The sequence below is a fragment of the Aedes albopictus genome, chromosome 3 (genome assembly GCF_035046485.1).
Source record: "Aedes albopictus strain Foshan chromosome 3, AalbF5, whole genome shotgun sequence".
NCBI classification, from domain to species: Eukaryota; Metazoa; Arthropoda; class Insecta; order Diptera; family Culicidae; genus Aedes; species Aedes albopictus.
Genome location: NC_085138.1, coordinates 125,559,413 through 125,570,920, shown reverse-complemented (window position 1 = coordinate 125,570,920; position 11,508 = coordinate 125,559,413). Strand labels below are relative to the sequence as shown.

The following is an 11,508-nucleotide window of genomic DNA, read 5'->3' as shown; positions in this document are numbered from 1 at the left end:
ATTTAGGGGAGACTGAGGAGACTTGTTCCCCCCATATTTTGTCGGAATCAAAAACAGTTTTCTTCTAGCATATTTTTTCTAAAACGACATCAGGACATACGACAATGTTTTGGTTACAACTTATTTTAATTGTGTGTTGCATTATTTGTTAATGGCTGATGGTTTGTTTTCAGTCTTTCAGAAATCTTTTAGGCGATTCTGAAAAATCTCAATAACTTTGTGAAAATTGAACCAAATCGTGTCAAAATTTCAGTGCACATAGTATAAATAAAGTACTATCAAACTTATTTATTCAAACAAGGCTGTTATATAAATATTTCAATTAATGTAGCTTAGTGTATACTATAGATAGTAGAGTAAACATAGATCCGTGATGATGAATCCGTTGTATCCAAACGAACTGTCAAAATCTGTATCCAAACGAGCATGACGTCATGATTCCAACAACACCAATGGACCGCATGACGTCATATTCAACCATCGCACTCTTGGAAAGTACTATTCACACGCTTGAAACATTTCACTCAGCGATGTCCGCGGATCTATGTTTACTCTACTATCTATAGTGTATACAACAGTGCAGTGTTTGGACGAAAAAGTGATCAGTGAACCATTCGGCAGTTTTTCTTCCCTTCTGTTGGTTCTGTTTCAATTACCAAGCGGTGTATGTTCTCTCGTCGAGTCGCATGGTTCACGAAGGAACACAAAGAAGATACTCCGATATAGTGGTAATCACGTTCAAATGTATGCGTGTCTCTTTTGTAGATGTAGTAGTGAAACTTGGGGGAAAATATGTGCACTCTTACCCCGGTTGTTAGTTTTATCATTATTTAGCCGTTTTACCCAAATCAGTTGGGTAATATTTTCATATGCAATCTGAATAGCCTTTGAATTGGCGTGCATTTTTGTGTATGGAAAAATTCAAGCTAGTGTTCGTGTGATGAAATGTCACTTATCTCTATAGACAAGCTGCGGCGATGAGCGGGCATCGCTAAGTGTAACACTTACCGATGATCTCTCATCGTTGGCTTGGGGCAACTGTAAATAATCGTTATTTTTATCAGTATTTAATACGTTTTCGCTTTAAAAACGTGAACTTTTTAATTTAACTGTATTCATGACGTTGCAGGTTGTGTAGTCACAATAAAAAAAATAATTATGGCAATAATATATTCTTACCGAATGCATCGCTTTCAATAGCGTCATTGAGCATCTTCTCTCTTGATTGCGCTCTCGTATCGAACCGGACAAGAGAATGAACAGCATTTCGAGGAGCATTCCCGACCATGTTGGTTCACGAAATGTTATTACCCGTTGCAAGAAAATAGAGAGCGGAAAAGGTGCAAAATCGCTAATAGACCTCCGCTGGTATGTTTAATCGTTATGGTGTCTTCTACAATAAGTGCGCGAATTGGCCAAGGAATACTGCGCCGAAAACACCGAAATGATTTTTCTTACAGGCGGAGGTGTATGGGCGCTTGCGCGTACAAATTTTCGCGCAACGCATAATACATTCGTGAATGGTATCACTTGCTGAGCATGGACCATTCAGTGGTTCGCGATAAAAATCCACACACTGCAACAGTGACATGGGGAGACTTGATCCCTCGAGGACTACACACACATTATACATGTGAAAAATAAAATTCAATTTGGAAGCCCCTATTTACTCGGAATTCTAGTATATTCAATGATAAAACGTGTCAGATAATTATTATTTTAGAACAAACCATGAGAAGGGGGATCAAGTCTCCCCATTTTCAAGATACGGCATATCCACACTGAAATGAAAACTCCATTAGTTTTTATGTGCGCAAAGCAGATAAAAGCGAATCGGTGGCCCAAATCCTCATTTTATATGCAGCATTTAGATTTTAAAGTGTTCACATTAAATATAATTGAGTTGCACATATTTTTTATATGCACAGCTATAAATTTTAAAAATGATACATTTACAACCTATGTTAACTGAATATAAATTTTGAGTGTACCGATTGATATCTCAAAACTTTGAAAAATTTTCTTTAACGGAAAAATGATGAAGCAAGAAGAAAGGCTTTTGTTGCTGGCCGAGTTTACGGTCGACATTTCAAGTCTCCTGGTCGAATTCCTGCAGTTTTTTAAGGTAACGTATTTTAATGATTTTCTTTTACGCAATAATGTTCAAAATATGCCAACCTTGCTGCCAACAGATCGAAGTCGAGGCTACAACGCGGCAAATTACGATGACCTATACGAACTTCCGAAGAGTTGCCAGAAACCTACCTGGGACAAGAGCCCGTAAGTATTTATTAGTTTTTGAGTGATAAAATTGCATTCGATATGAATCAACGTTTTTTTTCAGGTTTTTTTTTTATTTTATCAGCTTTGCTCAAGTGGAGGTGCTGGTCGCGAGGCTGGTCGTTAAGCAAAAACGCATCATCGTGGTCTGCCGGGTAGAAAACTCCGGCATGAAGAAGCCTAAAGTACCAGAAAAGGTGCTTCCGCATTTGAAGGAAAACTGCACGCCAATCACGGAAACACCAGATGGACAGTTCGACAAATAACATCAGAGGCGAGTCCCCACCGAATTAGAAAGAGTCTTCTCATGTTTTCACCCACATCGAGTAGCTTTTTCGTTTGACCCGGACTGCTGGACCTTTTCGTCGAAAAATCGCTTTTGGAAAGATCCAAATAAACACCATAGTTGCAAATCTATTGTACCAAATACATTTTTTCATCATTAATTATCGTCTAAATTATTTTATTTCTAGAAAACTACATATCGTATTTATGCGTGATGGCATATAAAATGCAATAGGTTAACATATAAAATAAAAATGTACAGTCCTTTATTATTTATGTGCATTGCATGTAGAAACTAAGGTGAGTTAGAAAATTGGTTCTATGTGCAAGGCCAGTGAAATTTATGTGCAAAGCTTGATTGCAAAAATCTATGTGCGCGGCATATACAAACTAGATGCGTATTATTTTTAGTGCATGATGATCCAGCATGAAAAATACATCATAAGACATGCCTCCATAAAAACACAGTTTTGAAAACTTTAACAATAATTTAAAGTCCTTCTGTTTTGTACAAACTTGCAATAGATGTTTACCTGCTATTCTATACGAAAAATGGATCTAGTTTTGTGTTTTTTTCTTAAAGTTACTACAGGCAAATTAAGAAAAAGGGATCAAGTCTCCCCAGTCTCCCCTACTGTTTATTCAGATGATGATATGGTACAGTTCGTGGGTTTCCGATTTGCAATCGTAATATGAACGATTGTTTATGCTGTGCTGACAAGTTGTAAGGACTATGGATATATGGATATACATACACTAGTTGTATACATATAATGTTGATAAGAGGAAGAAAGTAAATAGAAAGGCACAAAGTAGAAAAAAAGAAAGGGCCGGGGGCTAAAACTTCTAAATAGGGAATCGCGCTACTTGGGCGGTGGCTTCTATATTCGTCTGTTTTCCACTATAACTCAGTCAATCTTGAACCAATTGACACAATTATTGGAATGCAGTGAGATAGGTATAGTGTCTAACCGTGTACAAAATTTCAAGTCAATCGGTTCAAAATTGACCGAGTTACAGTGGAAAACAGACGAAAATAACAGACGAAGAAAACCACCGCCCAAGTAGCGCGATACCCTACGAATCAAAAACACAAGCCATCAGATCAACAAGCCCGTCATGAAGAATTAAAATTGAGATTGGGCCAAATCAATGCAATGCAAGTAAATACCTACAAGAATCTTCAAAGGTATACTTACGTAGAATCGGTATGACTCGGTCATACAGGATAATCGCAGACGGTGCCATCTTTTTAAGCGGCAGCACTCCTGGAGTGCTTTCGACAATCTGCGATATGACCTCTTTGATTTCTTCGGACGTTTCGTGGTGCTCTTCGTACTTGTTGGCCTCGTTCCATTGGGCTTGGAAGTTGCGGGGGATCGGTTTGCTGTACGGAATTTTCTTCTCCCTCATCTTTTCGTTGAAGTTTGTCACGTTGGCAAAGTCCAGCCCAGGAATGACACCGTTGTTGTTCGTGCCTACACTATCCGCAATGTCGATCTTGTCCTCTGGGCCCATACCCGGAATGACGACGTGATCATCCAGTTCGCACTCGTCCAAACCGGCCAAGCTGGCCGGTAGCGTGTTGAGATTGTACTTGTCTCGCATTTGATCGCCGGGCCGGTTTCGGGTCCAAAACTTGATGGTATGGTCGTTCGATCCGGAACACAGAATGTGACCCAAGGGATGCCACGCCAACGTCCACACTATACTCTCGTGGGCGTTGTCGATTCCGCCGACCTCTTTGTCGGTTCTAGAAGAGAAAAACAACACAATGTAGAACTCCTCTACCAATGACCATTTTACATGTGTTTATCGTGTGGCAGGCACGAAGATGCTCAAGGATATAAAGTCTAGGAAATAGTCTTTTACGAAAAGTTCATAGACCGATGAAAGACCTTGTGATTCAAGAAATAAACTTGTGGAGTATCAGAAGAGTTCTTCAAGTTCTTTCTGTGCCATTCAGAACAAGTGTAACTGTTGCAATTCAAAATAGTGCCTCAGAATGTGTATTTATAGAATGTGGCGGAGTTTTGGGCTTGGCAGACATTTGTAAGAAAAGAAAACTCTCGGAATTGTATGTATTTCCATCTCTACCGAAGTTTCCAACTTCTTCTTCTTTATGACTCGATGTCCCCACTGGGACTTGGCCTGCCTCGCTTCAACTTAGTGTTCTTTAAGCACTTCCACAGTTTTTAATTGAAGGGCTTTCTTTGCCTGCCATTGCATGACTTTGTATATTATGAGGCCAGTACAATGATACTCTATGCCCAGGGAGTCGAGAACATTTTTCCGACCGGAACGGGAATCGAACTCGCCGTCTCCAAATTGGCGATCCATAGCCTTAACCTCTAGGCTAACTGGAGAAGTTTCCAACTACACTTACCCAACGTTCCAGAACAGAATCGACCCGTCGGAACCTCCGGAGGCAAACAGCCCCTCGTGAACCGGATGCCACGACACGGCACTGGCTTCCTTCTTGTGACCGCGGAAGACTTGCACCTCTTCGCTCAGGTTTCGCAGATCGAACAGTTTCAGCAGGTGATCACGGGATGCCGTCACCAACCAGTTACCGTTGTCGTTCCACTTCAGATCCATGACGGTCGATTTGTGAGCATGCCTGAAAAAAGAAGGATCTCGTAAATGTTCAATTGTTCGGGTTGTACCAAGATCGGCATACTTACAGGGTAGCTAACGCTACATTACTCTTTGGATCCCAAATTTTGATTGGTTGTTGGTTATCCTTGCTTCCGGATACGATCAGTGCTTTCTGCGGATGCCAGTGGACACATTTAACGTCCGCGCCGTGACCTTCAAGTTAAACGAAATGTCTTAGTACGTGCAGATTAACAAATGAATGAGTCTCGTTGAAACCACAATACCATTTTATAAAGAATAAAATATTTTTTTAGGAATGAAAACAGTTTTGACTAGCTTTTTCATGAAGATAATAATTTACAATACTTTATTCTCATATTTTGGAACGCGTTTCTGCTGTTTTAAAACAAAATGCTATTTGAAAAATTGTTACTAAAAATGAAAATGCTTCAATAATAACTTTGTATTCAGTCGCCATTTTTCATTTGGCGTTAATATAATATAATATAATTAATATAATATAATTAGATTCTATCAAAACTTATAATTTTATGTAGATGGCACACCGTGCAAGACCCATTTTTCGAACGGTTGAGAAAATTTCAATACTTTTGAAATAGTATCAAAGAATTGTTCCTAGAACATCAGACGAATAGCAAAATTTGATAGGGTATGTGTGCCATCAGTAATCTCACGCTCCCATATTCATCCTATTCGAAAACAAGCGATCACGGCACCGATTTATTCCGTTCTTGATGTTTTCATGGGTGCTCACTTCTAACAAAAATACAAAAATGAGAAACAAAACAAACAGCGCTTCAATCCTTTGTTTTTCGTAGGATGAAAATGCGACAAACTCGCAAAATGTGAGTTCTTCCTTCGGAAGGGAAGTACAGCGTGGGTCCCGAGATGAACTAGCCTAGGGCTAAAAATCTCGTTAATACAGATAAAAAACAAAAAAAAAACACATGTTTAATAAGGGAACCAATACCGTAAGTTGAAGAACAAGCAAATAGCTCGTTGTTTGGAGAGTCTTTCGGAGAACTAAATATAGAATCGTAATGATTTTCTAGGAGTTAATTTAAGATACTATTATATTATATTAAGTACTTTCAGATACTTTTTATATCAATCAAACCTATTTCATGTTTTGATCTCCTCTTTGATAGTGGTATGCTACCTGTACCTGTGGTATTGTACCACTTGTGTACCATCTATGCCGTCTTTTCAAAAGATAAGCCGACTTTTTATGGAATATTCCGACTTTTTTGGCTTGTGTCGTGTCTTCCCCTTGGTGTCTTCAAATACTTGCACCCCTCGTGGAGACGATTATCCGATTATCTTTTTGTACGAGAAATGCGTTATTCAGTCTGTTGCGATCTAAATCGGCATAATGTATTTTTAACTAGGGTGCGGGCACTGGTTTTGGTCAGTCTAAGGGAAATCATTTCTATAATAATAATCAAAAGTCCTATGATAATTTCCAATGTGTCAAATGAAAGGTCAAGAAAAATGCAGAAAGCAAGCTAATACATCATTTTTGCATTAAAAGTGACACTAGCCAAAATAAAAGCACTGTATTAGTTTTGGCCATATTCTCAGCTTTGGTTTCTATTTTGGCAAATCACGTGTATTTCTCAGTGAATCAAAATTCAACCATCGCGCAACAATAACGACAATGTCGCAAGCTGAATTTGTTGCGACATTCTAAGCAATGCGACATAGGTTTGTCCCAACTTGAACAGAATAGGACAAAGATCGTGCACCACGAGTCTACAGATTTTTAAGGCTTGCATTGTGATTTTCGAGCGGTGCCTTCGAGTCGGTAAACACTGCAACGCTGCTGAAGATGTATCATCAAAATGTTTCGATTTTGGGTTGGTAATAATTGATTATTCACGAGTTGAAAAGTACGCAACAAATTCAGGTTCCGTTTTGTCTGCAACAATTTTTTTCGAGATCATGTCATTGTCTGTTACCAGATGGGATAAAGAGTAATCACCGCGTTTTTTTTTGTTGCTTGTTTTGTACCTCTTTTGTCTGACAATTCTCTTCACTGGTATTTCTTATAGAAATGACCCAGATATATAAAAGCTGTTTTTTTAACGAAAATTATTATTTTCTACCATTTTTAATCAAATTTTGTGGTTTTCACAGCTGTAATCATCATATTATATTAGGATCTACTCGTAAAAAATAACGAACTATGGCCAAAACACCTGATTGGCCACAACTGATGCTTCTACCCTAGTAGATCCCAATACAATATGTATGAGGATTACAGCAAATTTCTATTTGAATATTACCTCCCGTATGTCTATTTAGGCCAGGGTGCGTCTAAAACTGATGCAGTGCTTCTGTTTGGCCAGTGCCACTTTTAATGCAAAATTGATGTAGGCTCAGTGTGCCAGTTATTAACGATGCAAATCAACAAGAAAAAAATTGTGAACAAAGGATCACGTACACAAAAGATGGTACTCATTCAAACTTCATAATTTTCTCAAATAATAATAAATAAAATCATTTTCCATAAAATTTTGGCTCTTTGCACCCTATTTCGCCATAGTGTACCAGTTATGGCTAATCCCATAAGTAATGCAAGCAAATAGTGCGAAGTGGAACCGAAATTTAAAAAAAATGTGTCCATAACTGGTACAGAGTTCCTATCATTGACACACGCCGTAATAAATACTAAAAATAGTTTTGGCTCCTTTTTTATATTTTTCCCATAAAGAATGAGAACTAATCAATCATTTGACATATCGACGACATTCGTCGGTCTTCTACTTATTTTTGTAGAAATAATTTTCCTTAGGTAGTGCCATAGCTGGTACAGGCACCCTATCAGCATTTTTCCTTCAAAATATAGATTGAAACCAGGATTGAAACATTTCATTTGACTAATTGGTAGTTTTCATAAGGCTATTTTCATAAAAATTATTTCCCTTAGACTGGTCAAACCGGTGCACGTACCCAATATAAAAATTTAATTCACATTTTGAAGAAAAAAACGTGTAGGGTAGTGGAGGTATTTTGAACCGGGCAGGTATTTTGGCTCGCCTAGGGAGTTTTATGATATTTATCACATAATCTCTACTAAATCTTGGTAGATTTTTATTGTAACACGAAAAGTATTCAACTATGTGATGACCTTCATTTTGGATGTCAGTTAAATATGCTGTTCAGTAGCAAAAATAGAGGAAATGTTTTCACTTCCAATGAAACGCACGCAAAAGCACCAAAAACAAAGAAGGTGACAAATTTGTAGTCAGCTTCGAAGAGGTATTGAATTTTACAAATGAATATTTATTTCATGTGAATGTAGTTAAGGCCTTGTAAAAACTCAAAATAAACTGTTCTTAAGCTCGGTGGAGCGATAACATTTACTAAAATGGTGGTTCGAGGTATGACCAAAATATGTTCAACATAATCAGATGTGGTCATATTTTGGGCCACCTGTCAGATCAATCTCTCCAGTTCCTTCTAAAGGGCGAAAACATTCATGCCAATGTAATGTACTCTGAAAACAGATAAATAGAATCAGTTGGGACCTCCCGTGATCTGGGTTGTTATACGTTTATTTTATAATGAGATTATTATGGGTTCGAGTTAAAATTTCAGATACCGTGGGGTGCCCTAATTTCGCGCGGGTCCAAATTTCGCTCACTGATCATAATAAGGCATCATAATCATAAAAAAAAAAACAATTGTGCAATTGTCCCAATTTCACTTTAACTATACTATCTAAAGTGAAATTTGGACAATGCAACGATTAGTTCTATGATTATGTTCTCTAAATATTATCAGTGAGCGAAACTTGGACCCGCGTGAAATTAGGGCACCCCACGGTATTCAGTCATCCAGTTTAGAACAGTTATCCTTCTCGGCAATTAGTTGATGACTGACACAATGTGTTTGACAAATTACGTCCCATTGAAATCACTTTATTTTTGATGGCCTTCCCGATCATTACAATATGTGTGGAATGCCTTTATATTTGACAAAATCACTAGAATTCCATACTTCCTTGGAAGCGTTACGTAATTTATGCATGATGACCTGACATCATGCAATGAATTCACGTTTTGCGTAACATTTTTTTTATGAAACATCATAGGGAATCGCGCCACTTGGGCGGTGGCTTCTATATTCGTCTGTTTTCCACTATAACTCAATCAAATTTGAACCAATTGACACAACTTTTGGAATGTGGTGAGATAGGTATAGTATCTACCCGTGTACAACATTTCAAGTCAATCGGTTCAAAATTGACTGAGTTATAGTGGAAAACAGACGAATATAGAAGCCACCGCCCAAGTGGCGCGATACCCTACTACAATATGTAAAAAGTGGCGATTGCAAAAAATTTCTTCTTTTTTAATGTTACGTAACTTCCCTGCCTCAATAAGGGAAAAAAGTTGTAATACTCACGTAGTTTTAACTATGTGTAAAGTTTTGCTAAGGTGCCTTCATTTCATCAAGCAATTAAAATTTAACAAGGTGGGCCAAAATATGTTCACTTGGTGGTCCAAAATAGAAGCCCGATATCCGTCAGGAATTTTGAAATTTCTTGTATTTACTACAACATTTTTGAGTTCTGGTGGGCCTTTTTCTACAGAACACATGTTGCTATAAGTAATGCCTACTGAAATTATCCATGTTTTATAGTGAAAACCTTCTTTTTCGCTGAATTGTTCATCCACTTCCTAAAAGGGTCCAAAATGTACCTCTCTTACCCTAAATAGGTGTAAATATGTTAAATGACTTCTCAAGTCTCGATGCATAGTTTATACGGCATAGTTTTACACGGCCTTCATAAAAAATCCTTCAAAGAGAATCGGATGTAAATATTAATTTATTAAGATGAAACATCAGATAATACAAATATGGCTGCCGCAATGGCTGACTTGAACCTATACTCACGTTTGCAAAGGCACAAATCTTGAAATTCGTAAACAAATGGGTCTGATTTAGATTATCTGCCAATTTTTGCAAGTGAGCAAAGCCAGGATAAACAAATGCAGGATGATTCGATGCTTTCTTCGTTAAATTTGTGCCGTTAAAGTTTGTATAAAAATGAAATGGGATTTCTTGATTGTTCGCCTTATGAAATTCAGAATAGGAAACCGACGCAGTGATTTGATTTGATTCTCTCAAATCAATCGGTCCTGCAATCACTTGCTTTTGAATAGAGTGAATGTGTAGAGCTTAAGCACATACATATGTGGCTTAAGATTAATAATGACATTGCGACCTATTAAACATCGATTGAAAATTTTTGCCAGGTACACAGTCCTATTACTAATCCCACGCTACAAAAATCATCCCATTATAAAACAATGCGGTACCGATTGTTTCCGTTATTTTTGTTATTTTGTTTTTGTAAACAGCGCTTAAATCGCTTAAATGGAACAAGTTATAGATATGGCAAATCTTTGAGAGAAACCATTGACAATTTGACAAAGCTACGACGATTTGGAAAAGGTTCATCCCTGGTAAACGTGAATAACAAACCAATGACTAAAAAATAACATAATATGTTATCACATATAAATTTGCAATTCTTCAGTTCTTTATGAATATCTCAAGATAACACATAAATAATAAAACATGCTATGATTATAAAACGTGTAATTGGCGAGTTATTCTTGAATAGTCTCAAATAACATAATAATAACAAATATTACTATCAGTGTTAAACTGTAAGCAATAAAATATTGAAAAACATTGTAACTGCAAACTTATGTTATGCAATTGACCCAAAAATATTTATAACATCCATAAAATAACATAATAAAACATCATACTGAAATACGTTATTATTTTGACATTATTTGTGTTATTCAATAAGTTTTTATTTATAGAATAGAAAATAATCATTGTTTTCGTTATTTTAATTCTTATTTCAAACAAACTAATAACAAATTTTGCCATTAAAATAATCTGTTTTAATGGTAAAATTTACCCTTCCTTTGCCATTCCGTTCTACCCGGGATCCTATGCAAGTAGGGTAGCGAACCACTTGGGTAGTGGCCGGTATTTTGGGCACTCTTCGCTATAACTCAGTCAATTCCAAACCAATTGACTTGAAACTTTGTACACGGCTAGATACTATGCGTATCTCATCGCGTTCCAAAAATTGTGACAATTAGTTCAAAATTGACTGAGTTATAACAGAAAAATGCCCAAAATAGGACCCCTGCCGAGATGGTTCCACTTCCCTATTATAAAATACAGTTTTTTGGTGATTGGTGTAAGTACAATGAGAACTCTTAGTGGCTTTGGGACTGTTCATTTATTACATAAGGGAATTTTTACGACTTTTTGTCACTCCCTCCCCTCTTG

General features: G+C 37.2%; 1 protein-coding gene across 1 annotated transcript in view; it reads right to left on the bottom strand.

Annotated features, from left to right (window-relative positions):
* The window catches only part of LOC109622053 (pre-mRNA 3' end processing protein WDR33), a 41,382-nt gene that overhangs the window by 1,877 nt on the left and 27,997 nt on the right, over positions 1-11,508 (bottom strand). The window contains exons 5-7 of the mRNA XM_062859487.1: positions 5,250-5,376; positions 4,952-5,185; positions 3,765-4,318 (exon numbers count right to left, since the gene is read on the bottom strand). Of these exons, the coding sequence (XP_062715471.1) occupies positions 3,765-4,318; positions 4,952-5,185; positions 5,250-5,376 (915 nt within the window). The remainder of the gene's footprint in view (positions 1-3,764; positions 4,319-4,951; positions 5,186-5,249; positions 5,377-11,508) is intronic.